This window comes from Harpia harpyja, chromosome 20, assembly GCF_026419915.1.
Source record: "Harpia harpyja isolate bHarHar1 chromosome 20, bHarHar1 primary haplotype, whole genome shotgun sequence".
Classification (NCBI taxonomy): Eukaryota; Metazoa; Chordata; class Aves; order Accipitriformes; family Accipitridae; genus Harpia; species Harpia harpyja.
In genome coordinates, this window is record NC_068959.1 from 6,724,986 (window position 1) to 6,747,258 (window position 22,273).

A 22,273-nucleotide genomic window follows, 5' to 3' on the forward strand; every position below is an offset into this window, starting at 1 on the left:
CTACCTTTTCATTGGGTATTAGGAAGGAAGAAGTGGTTTAGAGTAGCTTCACTTTTATCAGAAAGAAGGGTGCGGTGAAAGCAAAAGGCAGAAAAGGTTTATGATTTGTATGTCGAGAAAGAGTGTTGCAAACCTTCAGCAACGCCTGACCTGAAGACAAAAATCATACTGCAGTCCTCCAAGTGTGACACAGGAGTGTTACCGGAGGAGAAACGGAAAAAAAGTTCTTATTCCAAACTAATTCTCAGCTGGAGTCAAGGTAAGCCCGTTACATACTAGAATGCTTGGCCCAGCTTTTTTCCCTAGCAAGTTGGTGTGGAGCAATTGCTAATAGTATTTGTTAGTCATTCCAGTGCTGGGTGGCATCATAAGAACGGCACTGTGTGAGATTTCCACTTGTTAGCTTGCATGTCCCAAAATGAAAGGAGAAGACTACAGATCTGCAAAGATGAAATCATTCAAAGGAAATAAAGCAACTTATAAAATTTACAAAAGGCTGTCAGACTTAAGTACTAACACAAAGTCCAAGAAAAATAAAATTCTCACAGAGTAAAATTTCGTAATTAAAGTTTCTTTTTTTATTTCTTCACTTTTTCCTTAATACAAAGCTTTGGCATCAGCAAATTTTATGAAAAAATAGAATGTACTAAATAATTGCTTGTGCTGCATGATCGATAAATGATGCATAAAAATAGGTGTCTCTCTCCAAGGCAATCGGCCGGAAAGCGTTTCTTCAATACCATTCTGCTCTGTGGGGCAGAAAAAAAAGGAACAAAATATTTATATTAAAGTTAATACTGCCAATACTTAAAAAAAAAAAATTCCTGTAAAAGTAAGTTAGTGAGAAATGACTAATTATACAAGCCCAGAGCATTAAAAGAGGTCTGTACTCCTCACATCATTCTTACAGGACCAGTAAAACAGACAAGACAGCCAGAGGTTTGAGGACTTCTAAACTTTTGAGGAAACTCCATCTGCTACTGAAAACTTCCTCTGAGTGGTGCTATCCAACATCTGGGCTTTTCGGACTTTAAACCACAGTTATACAGTAATTTCTGACTGTTCCTAAAGAAGCAAAGCAAAATGTGCTGCTTTTGTTCCTTTAAATCACTACCTAAAACGTTTAATAGTAATAGTGCATGAATATTATAAGACCAAGAGAAAGCAGCCGTTTCCTTATTTTCTTATCACTTAGATGATGTTTACTTTTATCAGGAACTATTTAAAAATGCATGTATGTGTGTGTATATACACATACAAACAAATATATATATACACAGTTAGATATGTACATACACACAGCTCCAGAACTATTGCTCTAAATAAATACATTTAAGCTGTGGGAGGGACATAGGAAAAAAAAAGGATCAGGACCTGGTTTTAGCTGAGTTTTAATGCAGAGTGTTTGGCACCTTTCACTTGCATCAGCACATTACGTGGCCTCATTCTTGCTACTGTTGTTTTCTGATAAGAAAAACCCTCAGCTTCCTCTTGAAACACTACCATAGCAGAAGTAGGGTATGCCAGCGTTGCTTTTGATATGGAGAACAGCATAAAAAGCAGGTATGCAGTTATGACATTTAACAGAAATCACAGTGAGAGGGAGCTGCCATATATTTGGCACGATATTCAGCACAGGAAATGCTTTGTCTGGCACTGGGGAACATAAGGAGTCAATGAAACAATAAATCTAAGCATTAGTCTCATACATACACATTTTAAACTGTCTAAAATGAGTAGTCAAACTAGCAGCACTTGTGAAGTCTGCTTAGATCCCAAAGAATTCAGTTGAAAAGCTGTTGAGGTTAAAGGCTACAGCTAAGTACCTCAGTTACCTAAATAAGTGATTTTTGACAGCTCTGGTTTCTGCGGTTGCTGGTTTTCTTAAGTCTGCCTCAAAGCATACGCTTGTATATGCTCGCATTTTCATTGCTATCACTGGGGAAAGGAGCTCTCCTTACATCAGCACACCCTTTGTTTGTGCTAAGGGAACATCACTGTGAAAACACTTCACTGGAGGCCCTAACTCTCTGCCAATGTGAAGAAGCTTGCCCTTTCAGTAAAAATTGACCCAGATCCGACTGAGCAAGAGACAACAAAAAGAAAAGTTGCAGGGCAAGGCAGAAATGCAACTATCAGTGCCCACATCTGCATGATACTACATGGGCTACAGTTCCTTTGTCTTCTTCCTAATGATGTGGAAATGCCCAGAAACGCAGACATTCCTGCTCCATGCTTTCTCAAGCTATTTTTCAGTGCAGATTAACTATGTTCAGCTACAGCTATGTTGCCAAGTTGCTGACTGATAGTTGCAATTTCAAGATTTTGACAAATGGGAAAAAAAAAGTAAAATCAGGAGACTTGATAGGGCTATTTGAAGTTCTAAAACTTTTCATTAAGCCCTTTTGGAATTAACATCTGAAAAGAGGAGGAAAGGAAGATTTGCAAATTAGTGGTAATCAAAGGTCCCTGATGACCAAAACCTCTAAGAACTTATTATGGCCCCTCCTTATACTTTCCAGACAGCAATAAAAGTAAAAAAAACCCCGTCTTTCTCTTACCTCAAAATAAAAAAAAAAAAAACAAATCCAAAACCCAACTAAACAACCCCAACCAAAAAAACCCCAAGCAAGCTACATTTCCAGGCTGCACAGGAGACTGCCTTTGAATCTCACCCCACTATTGGTAAGAGATCAACACATTAATGGAAACTCAGCTGCATCAAGATGTTCAGACAAAGAAAGATGTTGACACATTCCCTCCCCAAATAAATAAATTATGATTAAATATATGTCATGAGCGCAGATGTTCCATACACCTAAATGAAAATAGCTAGATGTACCTAGTTAATATATCTGCGGAACAGATTTATACTTGCCCCCACACAGAACTATAAAAAAAGATTGAAAGTCACATGCTAGAGTTATTTCTTGTCCAGCCTGTCTGAAGGGAGGCATTGGGGGTGTCTATAAAAGTTAAGAAAGCATGGATGTCTTTAAGCACTCCTTTGACTGCAATTCTTAAGCATACTAAAATGAGAGGTCAGAAGACTGGTCTGCCCTCTTCACTTTAGAGAGAAGAAACAGTAGTGTATTCATTGCTTTCATCTCTCCCTCTCCTAAGAGCAAAAAGGTAGTTATCTATTTAAATACCTTTTTTTCTTAGCTGAAAGTGTGCCAACTAGGAATATGGATTTTTATTTTTAATATGACATTTGACTATAAAATTGAGGTGAAAACTGTCAAAGGTAACTGATGGTAGTAATTTTTGGCTCCGCCAGGTGAATTTTGAATGTGGGGATTTAATGGCAGAAATCCAATGTTTACCCAGACCATTGATCAAAAACCAAATATAAATATTCTCTCTTTTCCCTGTTCCATGTCTCCACTTAACAAGGAGATTTCCTTGGACAATCCAGCTAAATATAAATTAAGAGGGACTTCAGAGGTTACCCTGGAACCTACTGTTAACAGAGAGGCTTACATTTGAGAAAAGCAGAAAAGGCATTTGATTGTTTGAAAACTGCATTTTTCCCCTTCTCTATTCTTTTGGTGTTTGTTCCCAATGCTGTCCATAACACCCACCCACCAGAAATATACAGAAACATCTGAATATTTACTTACTCATTAGCATTCAAGCTAGCTGTGGCTTTGATGATCATGTAGCAGAGTGTAAGGGCACTGAGGAGGCCAAAACTGGCAATAATAAACCATTCTTCTGTTGACAAAGGAAAGGGAGGAAATCACTCGTGGGAGAAGGCTTATGTCAAAGCGATGCCAATATTTCCCTCAAACACCACTGGCGGAAGGCAAGAGGCTTCTAAGCCATGACTGGCACCAGGAGGTGAAGCAGAAGGAGGTTAGCCACAGAGTTACTGACTGGAGAAGGCTAGCAAAGAAGAAGTGGAGAGAGGTGTGGAAAAAAAGCATGGCACAACAATATTTCCTGGCTGAGCCCAAGGGTTAGTGATAAAGAAAGATTACTTAACAATGTAAAGTGAAATGCAGGAACAAGGGAAAATGTAATGAAAACTCTGTCCGCCCCCAAGTCAGAAAGAAGATTGTCAGGATTGGTTTAGATTGCTAAGATGAAGCCCTTCACATAAGCATACCCAATATACTTTCACACTTAACTTGTGTCTTCGCCCCCTCCCTTCTGAATAAATGCTATCGTGTTACTTTAAAAAAAACAACAAAAAACCAGGATAGCTTGTTCAACAGTAAAACATAACTGGAGTTTTCCATTTAATAGACAGAAATACAACATGGAAAAATAATTTCAACATTAGTGTATACATACAGACACATTTTAAAAAAAAGTAGTATAAAGAAGGCTATTAAAAAGCGTTCACTATTAAAAGTTCTCCCTCCTCAAGATCAATTTGGCACATAGTAGTAGTTCGGAATACAAATACTTTTGTTGAATAGAGCTTTTGGTTTAACTCTCATGCATTAAAGAATGCATATGTCATCCATAAAATCCAAACATTTGAACAGCCTTTTCTAAAGCTTTATTTTATAAACATTGTCAGAATGAACTGTTGCTGATTATTTCTTGTTCTACCCTGGCATCCCATCTGTGCAAGAGCAGTACTATGGTTGGGAACAGACAGTAAAAATACCTTCTGTAAAACCAAGTAGTGAAACGTTTCAGTTAAACTACAGAGTTTTCCCACCCATGACAAGGAAAGCAGCACACCAGCAGATTTGCTCTCTGTTCAATAGAGCTGAATACAAGAAGAATCAGATGTCAAACACTGCATGACAAAGTGACTTACTGGCTTTGTGAAGGATCTAGATTTTGTATGTGGATTTTTCCTTCTCAGATCAGGATGTTTCTGGATACAGACTATGTGTTTCATAAGATGAGATTTTTTTTTTAATGAGACACTTTGCTACAGCATCTAAAGAAACACTCTAATGGACTGTATCAGTCACACTGCCTCTTGTACATGTATCAGTAGCAAACAGTGTCACTAAGTTCAAAATCTAGATCACAGGTGCACATAAGCAAAATACAAGGAGAAAATTAGACTGCTGTACTGCATGGACTCTGTTTTTTCAATTCAGCCAGAAAAACAACCATTCATGCATTGAACTGAGACTGTACAGCACATGGAAAAATGATGCAATTCCACACATATTGTATTTGTTATAGTGCTATTATACATTAAAAACCCTAGGTAAAATCCAGTGAGTGGAAATTTCCCATGCTGTTCTTAAGGATAAGAGCTTGCAAGCAGTGCAGGAACAGTTTTCTGATGTCATAAAACACTTGGACAATACTCAAATGTTGGTACATTAAATACTTTTTTTCTTAATGCAAAATTTTGTAAGAAAAAACATCTAAGAGATGTCAGAATTCCAGTAGTAATGTTCTCAGGGGAAAAAACATCTGCAGAAATAGTAATCAGCTAAAATATTTATATTTGTATAAATTATTGCAAGGAAAATATTCTGAAAGGGTAAATAACGGTTTTGGCAATCCAGCTTCTTGTACTGGTTACCAAATTCAGGAAGATTATTTTGTTGTCATTTTAGTTCATCCACTATTCTTTGCATGCAGATCTAAATGGATATACCATTAATAATGAAAGCGTTGGCACTGTCATATCTAGAGTTAACGGTTTCAATATAGAGCGTATGCCTCTTGCAGAGGCATTGCGGTCACCTTTGTCCCTGCAGGGAAATCTTTCACCATGGCCCTGCAGCACCGAGCTACAGCCAGAGCAAGTGCCACATACCAGGAAAACCATAGAACAGTACTGGAAGCCAAAGAAAACTTACTTGTCACAGCAATGTTGATCTCTCCTGACCTTGGCGTTATTTCTCCATCCTGTGGAAGCTGTGACATCCCAGAGGTGCGCAGGGGCTCCAGGCTGAGAGAGCTATCATTGGCAAAATCACCGAGTGCTGACCGCCTGCTAGCTGGCTGGCCTCTGGTGAGCCTTTCCATGTCAAAGGCTACATTATCTGTACATGGCACATTTGGCTGGAAAAGCAAGCGATTCCACATTACAATGGTGAATATTCTACATGTAGCAAACCTATAAATTGAGTAATATCACACACACACACACTATTCAGCCACCATGGCTGTCTTCACAGGAGAGAAACACACAAATTAGCAAGTTCTATCCCAAGTTGCTCCTTCAGACCACCTTAAAGAGGTGGAGAAAGAAGCAGGAAATGGAACTGAGATTCAAGAAAGGGACTCAAATATACTTGTATCATAGCCTATGCCTGTGTGGTTTACTACCATGAGCAATGATGACATGCACCAAATTCTATAGTACCTCCCCTAAAAATCCAGATATGTTATTAATTACAAAACCAGGTCATCCACAATATATCTGCAACTATTTCTTAGAGAAAGTGCAAATTTGCAACTGACTCAGCTAAAAATGGAGGCCTGATTATTCTCACTGGCTTGATTCAAAAGCTGCTTTAGACAGTATCTTCATATGCTCTTCTCTTACTTATTTCTTTCTTCTGAAAAGAGCATTGCTCCCACCTTATAATTTTTTCCTCATATGGGAAAGATGGAAAAATCCTCTTTGAGGTTCTTCACTTCTATCCCTTTGTGAACTGGTCAACAAAAGCAGTCCTCAAGGATCCCATAAGCCATGAGCTGCTTGAGGAAAGCTCGCTGGCCTCGGCTAGGGCATGGCTTTTAATGTGTAAACAAATTTAAGAGTGTCTACGGGAGACCACAAAAAGAACAAGAGAATTACAGAGTAAATTTATCAAAGAAGGGTTGAAAGAAATTGAGAAAAGGGAAGATTATAGAGAACCTAGTAGACCTCCAGTAGATAAGAAATTGTTATAAATGGAAATATAACAATATATACTCAGTGACCAACCAGAGAAAGGAACAACAACAAATCAGCTTTATCAGCAGCAAAGAAATTGGTAAAAAAACCCAAACACTTTGAGTACCCTTCCCCCTTTCTCCCCTACAATTATTCCTCCTGTTCTGAGTCTCAGACATGGGAGGAAGAAGAGCTCCCAACAGTGCAACTTACCACTATTCCCAGTGCCTTCAAAATGTTCAGTTTACACATTGGACACGTACAATGCTCACTAAGCCATGGGTCCACACAGGCTTTATGAAAAACATGCCTAGAAGAACAGACAAGGCACATATATAGTTTGCAAACAATTCTATTTTATACAATTAGAACTACTTTAACCAACATTCAGATAGTTTCTTTTTGAATTAAGCCAGGAGAACAAATTCTAGAATAGCCAGTATCCTGTGCTGATTGCAATAAGAAAAAAAATAATCAAAACCTCTTGCTCGTTGTTGCCACCCTTTACTAATAGTTCAACTAGGAAGAAACACTGAAAAGGAAGATTTTTTTTAAAATCCCCCCCCCCCCCCCCCCTTATTGTGGATATGAGTACGCACATGGGCAGAATAACTAGGGTAACAAAGTCCCCACCATAACCCTGTGTGACGTCTTGTCTCAATTTCTATGTAGAACCTGGACATAAGTTGGGTAGGAAGAGCACAGATCCACCAGCAGTCAATTTTATTCAAAAGTCAGTGCAACGAACCCAAACACACTTATGTTTGATTTTGAAAGGTCTTTTCTAATTATCACTTTTAAGTAAAAAGAAGGCTTTTCCTACAATCAGTATTTCTTGGTGGCAGGAGGGAAAACATGTCCATCATCATATGATAGCCATAAAAAAAAAAAAAAGAAACTTTCAAAGATAAAGGCACACTGGGCTTCGACTTGCACAGCAGGGAACTCTGCAATAGAAAACAGCCTGAATTGCCACCTACATTGCATACAAAAATCTTAGTCACATACATGAATATACATGTAACAGTATTGGGATTGATATAAACCAATATAACAAGGAAGGAATATGCAGAGACCAAAACAACGTACCTAAATTAAAGGAATGAAAGGAAATGTGCTCTTGGCTTTTCAAAAGGCAAAGAACTTTTCAGAGCATATTCATGGCAGAAATGGGTATCACTAGACTGTCTACACAATACAGCTTTTGCAAATACTGTTAATAACCTAGTCTGAATAACTGCCTACGGTAAGAACCCAGATCTTGCATTTCGAGTGGTACTGACTGCAGAATAAAAGCCAGTAAGAGCAAGCACACCCAAACACAACAGACTGGTGATCATGGCAAAGATCAACAATTACAAGGGCTGCTTAGCCAGCAAAGAGCTGTGCTCTGAAACCAGCGGATGAAGGGGCAGTGGGGGAACAAGTTCTTGCCATCTATTTGAGGCATCAGCATGCTCTGTAAGAGGTCATACATGCCCCCAAGACAGCAAAAAGTTGAGATACTCTCCATCCTCAGGTTATACTTGCTGCTTTGTGCCTCAGTAAGCTCCTCATGGGGTCTGGGATTTCTTTGCTCCCTGTCCCCTAGGATTTTAAAACCAGAAACCAAATGAGGCATGTTACCAAGTAATTCTCTTTTAAATCTCTGGAAAGCAACCTGAAAGGCCTCCTGAAATTGTTAACGAACATGGAAAAAGACAGTATACAATTATGTTTTGTCTATGGCTACTAAGACTGATGGAGGGACTAAAGTATGTCAACATAATTAGGTTCCAGTCAGCTACAACTATATATCCTACCTGTATTAACTAAAGATGCATAGACTTACAGAGTATAATATAGTCAACAGAAGATGGACAGGGAGCAAAAGAACTTTGCTTATCTATATCCCAGATACTGCAGGAATAGAAACTTACAGAATCTCAGCCAGTCATTTTGCTGGCCTGTGTCCCTTAGCAATACAGCAATCATGAAAAACAGGATATATATATTGCCTACTGTTCAAACAATTGCACAAAATACAGACACACTTCTATTGTTGTTAGGTCTGAACACACTCTCTTTGTTACTCACAAAACTACAGGAAACAATGTTTAGAAATCCTGGGTGATAGAAAATGGTTTGAAATCTTCTGTAACATAGAGAGATGCTATTTTTCTATGTTAGGCAAATCATGGCTTTTAGTTGCTTATGTTTCCTTTTAAGTCTCTGAAGTCTGTTTTTTTAGAGTAGGACAAACCTGAAAATCTAATATTTTGGGAAACAGCAGACATCAAGACTCCACAGAAGTATGAAAACAGCTTTAATATATCGTTATCGGCTAATCAGTGCTGTAGAAGCACTCAGATCAAGTGAAGCAGGCAACTGATATGGATGCTAACGTGCATCCGCTAAATATTATGAGTTATTTTAAAGAGTCATTAGCAGTTTGATATAGTTCAAATGCACCAAAACAGCTCAACTATTTTTGTGACCTCTTAATTCTTTGCTTTTAGTTCCTCAACCTTCAAGGATGTTTATTAATGTGTTTCAAAAAAAGTGCAGTTCTCCAAAGGTTAATTATTAATTTGCATCAGCATGGCTCTGCCTACTACTTATGTAGTTTATCTACTCCTTAAAAAGCTTGCCGATACCATCACTGTGGCTCAGGCTCTGTCTGGATTTCTTGGCTTGCAAGAGTTAAAAAGCAGTTATACAGCAATGAAGATAGTAAACACATGAAAAAAGCAGTTATACAGCAATGAAGATAGTAAACACATGAATTATTTTAAAAACTCAGTCTGACAAAGTAAACCCTTGCATTTTCTGGTATCATAAACCTTCTCCATCTTAATATTTCTGTCACTTGTTTTCCAAAACCATAAATCTGAAGAGTTCCTAGCGAGTTGCTCTAGGTCATGGCAGCTGATGACGTTCCCCCAGGAGCCACACACCGGGGAGTCAAGTGTGACACAGCTTTTGCTGCTTCTCCAGCCTTGGGGCTGGAAGAAGCATGGCTGGCAGCCAGGCTGGTAGCACTGAAGGAGTCTCCCATGCGGGCATAACTCCAAACAGGTGACCTGCAGGTATTTTTCCACTCTGTCAGCATACCCAAGCCAGTTGCCCTCCAGCTTGTAATAAACACCGTTAACGCCGACTCTGTTGTACAACACAGCTTCTTTGCAGCAACTCACAGGGAAAAAGTGAGTTAGAAATCTCTCTTGGTGGTATAATGCCTCCAAATTCGCATGTCGCACAAGGAGAAGGGTTTGAATGAGTTTACAAGTGCTATTTCCGAAGAGCTCACTACACTTCCCCGCTCTCAGTGCGGCATCCCACCAAAGGGACCTGATCAACGTGCTGCTGCGAAGTAGCATCTTCCTGCCCTGCTGCAGACAGCCCATTACACCTAGAACAGCTAAGGAGAGATGTCTGGCCTGCTGCAGCGGGGAGGAAGGCATCGCATCTTCCCTGACCCAGCAGGCAATGCCAGGAGAGAGCAGCCTCAGCGCATTCCACAAATACATAGTATTGCTGGGGGAAAAGAGAGACTGCCATCATAAGCAGGTAGCAGAGAAAATGGGGGTTGTGCAGAGGCAGTGCAGTAAGCAGAAAGGATGGCATTGAGATATTGTGTTAATTTGCTCTTAAGAAAAACAAACAAACAAAAGCAGCTATTTGCAGCAGCACAGAATCAAATAGATAAAAATCTCGCTTAGTCACTTTTGTCACTTTCCACCTTCTTGCCCAATACAGGAATTACTAAGAATTTGGCTCAAAAGTCATTTATTTTAACATATTCACTACTCCTTTAATTCTCTTCCTACCTTGTATACTCCTTCCTTCCCAGGCCATCTTTCTGCCCTTACCAATGTCACTCTCTCCGCTTTTCTCTAACCTGCCACTTTGCTCTCCCCTTCCCTTACCTCTCACTAGAGTCCTTCATGCTACCCACTCCTGATCACTTTTCACCTAGTGCCCATTCATCTCCTAGATGCAGCCATGTGATGGTAGAGTAAAACTATCTGAATAATGAAAACTGTCCATGAGGTTTGCCTTTTGCTAGAATCCTTCTGACATTTGCTTACTCTACTTACTTTTAACTTACATAACGATATCCACAAAAGACAAGAGTCATTCCTCAGGCTTGTAAGCTTAAGACAGATGGCTGCCTTATCCCTCTGTTCACTAAAAGCTATAGGTATGTCCATAGACTGCTGGTACTGAGCCTGTTTCTCTCTCTGAAGCACAAAATGAATGACAGAAATTCAACCGCATTGTTTGCAATCATTTTCACTTTAGTTTATTTTTAAATTGGCCACAATTTCCCACCTTTACAAAGGATTTACATCACAAATATGGTGTTTCACTACGGAATTTTAGGTGCAACTTGCTCAGCTGCCGGTAGGTTTTGCCTGCTGTGTCTGTCCAGACCAGACTCCTCTCTGCTGAGGTACAGAGTGACAGACCATACTTTACTGCAGAGAACAATTGTAGTATCAAAGGGAAATGCTATTTTTAAATTGATGAAAGCAGCAAGGATGTCGTATGTCAGTGATTCCTACTGTCTAATAATTATAGCTTCCTCAACAGGCACAGTAAGAAAAACTTCTAGCCTTTCATTTGCTTCCTCTTGGTTGAGCCATTTTCTCCATGGTTTTCTCACAATTTATTTTCTCATCTGGCTTAGAGACTCTCTTGTAGGGTTTTTTTTTTTTGTGTGGGTGGTGTTGTTTTGGTTTTTTTTTAAATTAACTTTGCATGTTGCACTAAAACAAGAGGTTGAAGTATCAGGAAGTAGAAAGGGACTAAACCTCCAAAACAAGATGTGGGGAGAAGTATCTCAGATGCTGAAGACTGAAAAGTCTTACATGCAATCTGAAATTTATTGGGCTCATCTCTGCAGGTAGTGGTTGGTTCTTAATCTACATATATAAAAGTGTCTTGTGGAAAGTATCTATCTCAATGTTTCTGTCTAGCCAAGATGGTTTTGCACTCAACTCAAAGCTGAGCTGCAGCAGATAAAAAGTGATATTGTAAAAAAAGAGAAGTAGAAAGTGAACATAAAAGCTGTCATGCAGCCTTTGGCAGGAATGTAATCTGACCCTTCACTGACCTTATATTCTTGTGAAAAACAGAACAGAAAAGGATCTACACAAGAGCCTTGATATCTCCTTTACATGGGAGATTGCACTGGGGGAGGTTGTGCTGACATGGCAGTCAGGTGCACCTTTGTCCAGCTCCCTGAAGCAGCTGTAACTATCCCTGAGAGCAGGGAGCTTCCTGTCTGCAGGACTGCAGATCACCAAAGGTGTCTGAAGGAAATGTACTTAAAAAAAAAAATAATCAATGATCATCTTGGTTAAATGGTCTGTATTGTATCTGCTGATACAAGGAACATATCTATTGCTTGGACAGTGGCAGTTGTTTAACTAAGCAAGTTAACTTTTAGTCTCAACTCTGCCTCGTGCTTAGTGGTAGAAGATGCTTTCCCACCAAAGACTCATTCTCTCTTCATTGTCAAGGACCTCCCTCCGACATCTGCTCAGTATCAAGAGAAAGGCACAGAGGAGCAGTACTTGTGAACCTCCATTCCACATCCTTGAGTCTCACAGTACCAGCCTGAACTACGCAAGTGAAGCTTTCTTAAGAGGCAGTTCATCAAACAATCATCTTAGTCATCTAAAACTGGTGTGCAGTTTCGAGAAGTTCTTCCTCTAATTCCCAAATAATTTTCTACATAACAAATCAAAGACTAGGGCTTAATTTACATATGCAAGCTTTACTTGAGATTACAATATAGGACATAACTCTCTGGAATCTTTACTTAACACTTGGGAGTACATTTTTTTAGGGCAAGAGGACATCGTCTTTGAGTAAAAATGACCGAATTGTAAAAAAGAAACGCATGCACATCCTTATGACCAAAAGCTCCCAAATCTTTACAGAACTGAGACAAAACTCTTCTATTCCCAAATATTTTAATGGGAGTTTCTAAACAAACATTTGTAGGGTATATTAATTAAACAACAACAATGAGAATCAAAAACAGGTCATTGTTTCCCACAGCCCAACAGGTAAAGAACACAGAGAAAAGTAAATTGAATTAAACTTCTCGCTTCAGAAGTAGAATGCACACGTATTTTGATCAATAAGATATAAAATAATACTGTTTTCCTTTTATGATGATAGAAATTCATTATGCATTAGAAGAAAAATATTCCAGTTATTCAGAACAGCCTGCAGGAGGATTTAGATGACCAATAATGAGCTCTTATGCGCTGCTGTTACGTGACTGGAGATCGACTCCAACACCATGACTTTGTTGCTTCTAGAGTACCACACAGAACACTATTTATATACCAAGCACAGGCCAAATTACTGGATCTTGGCTGCATATATACAATATAACTTAGATGTGCTTTTTGTGTATGGAGATAAGAAGAAAGCTTTGCATTTCAGAATACAAGGGAAAGATGTCCTTGGTAATGCTTAAGGCTACCAAAATGTCCCAATTCATCAGAACCAATCACCAGGTGGAAAAATACTTAAAAGCATCTCTCAAAGAGCAAATATCCCAAAACAACTCAAGAATGGAAAGGGAAAGGAAACAAACTGAAAACCTGTAAGTGTCAAGAGAACAGCATAAAAGGAGGAAGAAGTTGTTACATTTTAAGCACCAATGCATAATACCCAGCAAGCACGAATCTTCAGGCACAAGCCAAGAACACGCTGCACTGGAGAGACCAAAGACAGATGACAGCACAGTGGCTGACTGATGTCAGAGGAGCTATGAAGGTTGGAAAGACTGCACTTCTGTTTCCTACACCATTTCAGAAACCAGCAGCCAATGTTGCATGTCTACTGTGCAGAATGCTGCAGCTGCACCTGGTTCATTATACTTCAGTTTTTTGTGTCCACCCACCGCTTGGTCCTAAAATCTGCACCACCCTCTCCCCCCCTTACAATCTTAATAGCTCCACTGCTGGTATGCCCACACTGCCCATCTTCCAAGATCATAACCTTCTGTTTAATCTCTGTCATAACAGTGCCAGGACCCACCTTCACACCTTCTGGTATAGTCTAAAATAAAGTGGCTGTTATTAGGACTGGAAACATCTAACAAATGTGTCTGTAAATTACAATGCACATATTACATGAAATGAAGCAAAGGAGTACAAAGAAAGAATAGTTTCCAAACAAAGCAACTTTACTAGCTTACTTGCACGGTAAAATGCGAACAACATCGTTCTGCTTGTAACTCTCAATGCAGACAGCACAATGATCAAAGTCTGGGTCTGTTTCCTAAAACGAACAGAATGAAAATTCAAGTCAAGAGTTGAGGCTATGACAAATGTAAAAGTAGTTGTGACTAGTACATGAACTGCATTGTACCAAGTGACAGTTACTAAGAAGATGCAAAACCAACGCCAGGGTTATTATATTCCATCATGACTTAAGAAAAGTATTTCATACACACAAAACTCTCCCCTCATTTGGAGCTGGTAAGTGATCACTTAAAACATAAGCTAAGGCCTAAGATGATTTTAATATTCAGTTCAATCACCATAAAATATAGTGGCAATTTTCCTAGAGGCTTTACTTCAGCTTGGAGCCAAAACTTCTATTTTATTCAGAGGTTGGGTCTTTTTGGCAGAATAAGAATCCTGGGATTCCCCTTTATAGCCAGAACTAGCAAATTTTACTTATTTCAGAGTAGTCCCATATTTTTGACTGCTGCTTACTTGCAGAATTATCATCATTCTTATCCAGACATAAAAATGAGGATCACTGACTGACTGGCTCCTCTCTTTTCTCTGTTTTCCAGAAGTTATGGCTTCTTTTTATTTTTTTTTTTTAAACATGAGAATTTAAAATTTCTAATGAAAAAGGGCTGACTTCATTTGTATGTAGATATGGCATCAGCAATATCTATTTAAAATGTTTGGGCCTGACACACAAAACAGACTGTGCCTTCTCTTAGTTCAAGTTCATTATTCTTTTTGATGCCAGCAAGCTACTAGCAAGACACTGAGACAGGAACCACAGCAAGACAATAGCCACTCCCTGGTCAGCACCAGTCAGTGCTGCAGGCAGAGAATCCCGATGGGCTGCTCTGATGAAGGACAGGTTTTCTCCTACTCTCTGTTCACCTACGTGTGCATCTCATACTGTCTGTACTGTCACTTGCCAGTTTTGAATTGATGCTGTCAAGACGACAGCTTCTTTTCTTTTAATACGGAAAAGTTCCTGTTATCTATATGTACTCCCATACCTACAGAAAAGATTCAGTGCAGTGAGCTGTCTTGAAATAAAACTATGTATGGAGGGAGAAAGAGCAGAAAGACATTTTTTCTGCCTTCTGTCTGGAAGCAATTTTTTCCATCACTTCCTAATCTTCCATTGCTGATGGTGTCGATAAGATAAAAAGGAATGGCACTAAAAAGGCCCAAGGAAATAATCTTCTCTTAAAAATCCAATCATAGCCAGAATTCCCTTGCCTTTTGCAAATTAAAGATCAAAAATTAAGCATGATTAAGTGACTATTTTTCCCTTTCAGAATCAAAGACAAAGCAGCACTGCTCATAAAAGTGGAAAAAGTTTAGGACTTAATACACCATATGTTTTAGTTTGTATACTGGCAAGAAATATTCTTGGAGTAACATTTACTATCTTTAATGAAATACCTGTTTATATACCCCCCTCAGATTACTGGATATTAATATTTTACATAAGAGATTGTCCTTTATTACCTGTCTTTTAAACTTATTTTTACTTTATATAACTTATATATGGAATGAGTCTAAGCTTACAGAAGTCCACATAAACAATGCTAGTCCTATGTACTCCTACCAGCAAAAACCCCCAGCCAGCTAGCACACAAACCCACTCTGTCACAGTTGCCAGATGGAGTGCAAGTAGTATTTAAGCAAGAAAAACTTATTTGAAATGTACAGACTTACAGCATACATTGATACTAAAAGTTACACAAAACACTGTGCCACAGGACTAAGTAAGCCTCCAACAAGGAAGGCAACGTCATAAATCAGAAGCAGAAAGGAAAAACTGAGATTGTTTCCCTCGGCAAAAATTAAACATGATGCTCAAGTTTACCATGTTGAAATCTTATTATTATACCTTATCACCCTTCTTTACTGTCCTGGTTGTCAATTTACCGATGGCTTTCTTGGCAGCATCTCCAAGACGACGCTAATGAAGTGACAAAGAAAAGAACACAAATTAACCCTGATAATCAAGCTTCATTACTGTCCTTTATAATGACTTATTTGGGCTCAATACTAACATTGCAATACACACTATGGCAGCAGGCCAACACATAAGACAAAAAGCATACACAACAAAGCACACAGATTTGTCAGGAAGAAAAAAGCCCCAACAGTTGAGCCCATACTCATGCACTCAATAAGCATGGGCATAAACCTCATAGTCTGTATAAAAGTCCAGAAAAGTGATCTAGCATTTGTGTGACAAAACTAACCAAACCCAGACCACAGGATAAAAGCTGAAGCAACATGCCTTCCCGGTGATTTCCATTATATCCTGTTCATATTGCTTTTTATTCAGTGTGCTGTAGTATACCCTTGTTCTCTTCTTAAGCTTGACTTTTTTTTACATCCCACCCCCCCCACCCGGAGCAGGCTGATCTTATTCTGAGATGTAAGAGATCCTCTCAGTGTAACCTAGTTTCTCTTTTGCTATTACCTGAAACCACCAGGATCTCAAAGAAAAAAATTATGGGTCACAAAATCTAAATAAGCCAATACAGATTTAAATAAAGCTGAAATGAATACTGGTGTGAAGATGAACCTCAATCTGAATGCAGAGGTCAAGCTGTTTTTTTGTTGTTTATGCTGCTTTTATGACCACCACTGTTAGATGGAAGGAGCCATTTCTGCAATTCAAGTGCTGATTCCTACCACAATGCCCAGTTCCCAGCCAACAAAGAATGGCTGTTTGCCAGCTGGTCCATGGGATCCCAGAGTCAGGGCACTGAGTAGAAAAAAGCTCATGTATTCTTGTTTCAGGAACCCAAGATATCAGATTTGGTTTATGTTGACTGGAAAAAGGGAAGTTCATGTATTTCATCCTTCACCTCCATCTTGTACTAAGTACTCTTCCTTCGAAAGAGATGGGGTATTTCTGAGAATGTAAACTGCACCTATCAAAAGCTCCTGTATAGCTTGAAACAAATGTGTGCTTTTTGTGCCCACTTTCTACGCAGCTGAAAATCAAACCCTTCATAACGTGTACTCCTCTGTATCAAACACCTTCTCTGCATACAAACTGAAACTAAGGCGGCTGCTTCTATTCGAGAAACACAAAGACCTCAGAAGTCCACCACAACCAACTGTACCACCATTGTTCTAGAATTACATAAGCACATATTTTTTTGTGGTTTCCACAGAAGAACAGCTCTTATTTTATATTTTTTAGAGCTTGGATTTGAAAAAAAATAAATCAGATACTCAGTCCCAACTACTGAAGTATACCCACATAGGAAATGCAGCATCAGGAACAGAGTTGGGATGGGGAAATTATATGCTTCCTGAAGTCAGAAATCTCATCCTAACTTCAAGATGTGAGAAATTGGTCAATTTAAGCAAATCTAAATTACATGTCCTGGAACAAGCATATTGGCCTGAGTACTTAATGACACAGAACACACTGGCACATTGCTGGAGTAGATAATCATTGCATAACCAGAAGCATGATTACTAAGAGTGGAACAAGGCTGAAGAGGCATTTAACTTAAATGCTCAACACTACCAACTAAGTAATTATGGGTAGTATTTGTATTTAGTTGTACTGCATGTGATTGTATATGTGCTACAAGAAATCTTAAAGAAAGATTACTTTCCTACTGGAAGTGTAATATTCCAGCAAAACTCTTTCAAAATGTATACGTCTTCTCTTATGTAAATAAATTTGCTAACCAATAACTTTTCACCTCTTCCATTTAAGAGATCCGTCCCTTCCATTTTCTAATTTTAACAAATACTTTTTTATGCCAACATTGGAAATGCTCAGGATTTCCTACCTTGATAAGTTAGGGCATGGGCATACAGCATATGCTTGCTTTTAAAACCCAGAACTGTCTTGATGGAAAAGGCCAGCACCACATGCAAAAGAGTTTCATACTTCTGGCGGAAGCGCACAAGAGCAGTGATGTGAAATACTGGTATCTACTTACACTATCTACAGAACACAGCATGTGTTTGATGCTTTGATTTTTTTTTTTTTGAAGTGTGCCTTGACATAACTTAAAAACAAGATCATAGCCTAAAACAAGTTATTTCATCACTAACAGTACAGCCTTCTCTCTGTGAAAGCTCTCAAAGCTCTTTAAAAATAAGCTGTAGCTGTCGCCACCTTCTCATTAAAGTTTAATAAGCTCAGCTTTTTAAACCACATAAAATTTTCATCAAGTTTCTCCTGACCTTTGTAAAAATCTAAAGAAAGAAAAAAGGTCATAAGAGCCCTTTCCCCATGGAGCAATTGTTTTGAAACACGGACATTTGGGAGAAGCCTAGAACCATGTAGGGGATGCAGAAGGCACAATTTAGTATTCCACAGATATTCATTGAGTAACAGTTATATTTAAACTTTCACCATCCCAAGGGACCACACTAAGTACCGGTTACAGTGTGGTCATTTAAGAATGACATCCGTAGGAAAAATCTACAGGATGCCCATGGGACCTGCAGCATCAGACACTATTTATAGAAACTAAAAAGGAAATCCTTTGTCACAACTGAGGCTTTATAAGTTTGCATTTGCTTTCAGTTTGACAAAACACCAAAGCACTGCCTCACTGTGAGCTCCTGTGTATTAGCCGTAATTCAGGGGGAAAGGGGGGGACAGTGACTAGAGGTCAGCAGCTTTGTAAGTTAGCCTTGACAGAGAGATACAAAGGCAAAGAGAGCACAGCAGATTTCCTGAGGTTTACTGACCCTTCTCAATAAAAGCCAAGGCACACTATGGAGGCAGTGGGTCATTAAGTCCACCCTAGTAAAACATTTACTTCTAAAGTTTAATCCATATTTGAGTTGATGACTTGATTTAGGTAAGATCTCGGGGTATGGCCATACTCAATTCAGTTCTTAAACAAATCAAGAGTTTAAAAAGAATATAAGAAAGGCATATTGTACAAAATTTTACTTAAAATATATGACCAGGAGAATTAGGCAGTCCATACCAAGTGTGATCTTGAATAAAGTTGAAGGTTAACACAGATCACTAAGCAGTTATACACCTTAGTTTTCTTACATAACATTCATGACAGATTATATTTTGGAAATACCTTTATACAACTTCTGAATTACCTTAACTATTACTGAAGCTATCCTTAAGAACATGGATAGAAATCATAACATTAGCTCTGTGTTCCCCTACATTACACAAGTTCATTCACAATTTAACTTCCCTCCCCATTCCCAATGTACATACAGTATGTATTATTCAGTCAACATAGACTCCATCTTCCTCTTGGACTTACACTCATCAAAACACATTGCTTCAGTTCTATTCTTTCCTGTCACGTAATAAGATCTTGCACTGGTGCTGCTCAGGATGAAAACACTTTGCTGTATAAAAATCCTTGTCCGGCAACATGATCTGCCTCACAACAAAGAGGTTCTGAACACTAGTTTGATGGACATTCCTTAGAAATTATTTGTTCTCTATTGACTACTGTACACAAAAATATCACCTCCAGAACTTAGAGAAAAAAAAAGAAGTCCCCTTACCTGATTCCTGTCACGTGCACTTGTGTACCTGATCTTCTGGATGAAGTAAAATATCAACCATGCTGAAGAAATTATCATCAAAACTATGAATGATATTGACACAAAGACTAGAGAGCCCCGACTGAAGTTTTTTGGAGGAACACGGGACCCCACTGCTATTGCCATCAGGACAGAAATATTCTTTTCCAAGTAATTGAGGATCTCCTTAACCTTTGATTCTGTAATCATGACAGCAACAATGTCTCCAGTTCCTACAAAAAGAGAAAATTATTTAATTTGCATTTAAAATTAACATGGCATGCCCCTCACAAGATTTTCCAAATGCAAAGCCATTTGACAACTTAGAGATTTTTATCTAAGCCATCTATGGCACATGGAACATGCTACTGGGCACTCAACTCACAGGCTGTCCTTCAAACCCAGATTTTCAAATTAGGGCATTTAACATACAAACTGTCTGCAGCTCCACACATAGTAACAGATCTCTACCGGTGGTTACACAGTACTTCCCACATTATAATTACTGTGTGCAGTCTAAACTAGCTTTAAAAAGTACATTTGTTCCAGATTTGAAGCTGTGAGTGCCTAAATAGGCAACTCACAGAAAAACATTTAGAAGATAAGGTCAATGATACTGCTAGAGGGGTCTTAGTATACACAGTGCTGCCTACAAGGTGCTCTGGAGAGTTATGCAAATTCCCCTGTGTGGTTATGAGGCTTTCACATACCACCAAGGTTGTCTCGGACCTGTAAATCGCAATTCTAGCACAGAAGCAACAAAGCCAAACTTTTACCTACATCACTTCAGACAGAAGTGAAAGTAAAGCGAGTAAGTCTGGCTGCAAAGTAGAAGACAAATGAAAATCTTGGCAAAAGTTTGAGCACTGATTTTATCACCCATACAAAGGCATGCTTGATAAGATCACAAAGAGGCTGTCAGCTTCATCAGCTCCATTTTGAATGTGTAGCCCATCTGGTTTTCATAGTGTCTTCCTTCTAGACTATCCTCTGTCCCAAAGGGAAAATTATTGGTACAAGGATAATAAGAGAATCAAACCACAAGACTTGCTGAAAAAGAACAAAATCATCTGCAGAGCAGAGGGAGCACCTATGTTTTAAAACTAGAGGCCCCATAAAGAAGAGGATCTTGAACTCAGAGCAGTTCTGATCCAAGTTCAAAGAAAGCAAAGTTTATAGGAAAACCAAAACCAGAAAGAAAAAAGCCTTATAAGTGCTGTTCTTATTCATCCAGATCTATTTGCTTCCTATACTAAAACCCCTTTCAAGACCTATTTTCAAAATGCTTGCAAAGTCTGCTCATCTGTTTGCTCCATCTGCTTGCTCCAATTCACATTCCCTCAGAAAGGAACCGTATAATGCAAGTGACTTCAGCACAGAGATTCTGGTTTAGAGTGGATTTAAGTTACAGAGAACCTAGTGTGACAGTGAAGAGAGAACATGAGGTCCTATTTTAACACAAGGAATTTGTTCAAAGTCTTTTATCAAAATCTGATTTTTAAGGAGTTATTGTATCCACAAAATTATGTAGAAGACCCAAAAAAGCAGAATCTTTAAAACCCAGGGCACAATAAGTCAGGGTGACAGACCCAGACAGCTACATAATTTTCCAAAAAGGGGGGCTTTAATAGAGTCGTGTAACAGTCTTAAATGTTATCTCATTACTCTTTCCATTCACCATGCCAAATAGTAACTTTTACAGTCACTATCCTCAGTTTTCAGAGCCAGTTCCCTAACATTGGTGTTGTAGATTGTGCTGACAGAACTACTCAGAAGAATCAAAGCTGATAATCTCAGAAATCAAGATTTGCACAATAATTAAAAAAAAATATTCCACAGCCCCAAAATTGCTTTCCCCAAGCAATTTCAACTTTTCTTCATTTAAAATTGAAATGGTAAAGACATTCATGCCTTGTCCTAGTAACATGGGTCTAAGTAGGAGAAGAACGTTCAGCATTCCCTTCTGAACAAGTATTTTTGAAACAAGTGTCACAGGAACTCAAAAGCTTTGAATAGCAACCAAAACCCAAGACAATTTATGGATACAACTTATTTAATTACTAGTATACCACAGATTCACACAAGGTCCACTTTAGTTCAGCTTTCCAGAGACTTCAGTTCAAGACGTACTGAGTTTGGTTTCATACAAATTAACCAAGATATTTAATAGGCAGCAAAGCTCAGAAACAGAGTGAAAACCCACCCCTTGCTTTATTTTCAGAGGAAATCTACTCAGATTCCTATTTGTCCAGTTGAGAAGAGAGTTTCAGCCCAGGCTTGCAGCACTTAATTACAGGACAAGAGCCACCTTTCCTGCAAGATTCTGTATGTAGTTGCAGCACATGCTCCTGCAACCCCCAAACCCTGCAGCTCAAATGGTACAAGATCAATCAGGAGCAGATAATTTATACGGCTTGATATTTTCCCTAGGCTTCACTTCTGTTCTTCATATCTAGTTCGGACAGTGAAGAAAGGCGGGGAAGGGTGTGTGTGGGACTGTATTCCCCAGAGCACATGTTCTGCTAAGCTTCCCCAGGAAGTATTTATTTGCACAGAGGAATTATGTTAATATCAAAATATCAGTCAGAAGCACTCAATGTAGCATTCTGACATGATTTACGGTTATCTGCAAAGCAAAGCTGACTAAGATCTTCTGATACCAGTCCAGTTCTGTCTGAATCAAAAGCTGAAGCCT

At 38.8% G+C, this 22,273-nt stretch overlaps 1 protein-coding gene across 3 annotated transcripts in view; it reads right to left on the reverse strand.

Annotated features, from left to right (window-relative positions):
* Positions 1-22,273, reverse strand: part of RNF130 (ring finger protein 130) — a 54,954-nt gene that overhangs the window by 11,741 nt on the left and 20,940 nt on the right. The window contains exons 3-9 of one of the 3 annotated variants that reach the window (XM_052816179.1): positions 19,561-19,811; positions 15,932-16,003; positions 14,016-14,098; positions 7,025-7,121; positions 5,787-5,991; positions 3,624-3,717; positions 556-749 (exon numbers count right to left, since the gene is read on the reverse strand). In XM_052816179.1, coding sequence (XP_052672139.1) covers positions 734-749; positions 3,624-3,717; positions 5,787-5,991; positions 7,025-7,121; positions 14,016-14,098; positions 15,932-16,003; positions 19,561-19,811 — 818 coding nt within the window. In that variant the 3' untranslated portion in view covers positions 556-733. The other 2 variants (XM_052816181.1, XM_052816180.1) reach the window with 2 other exon arrangements.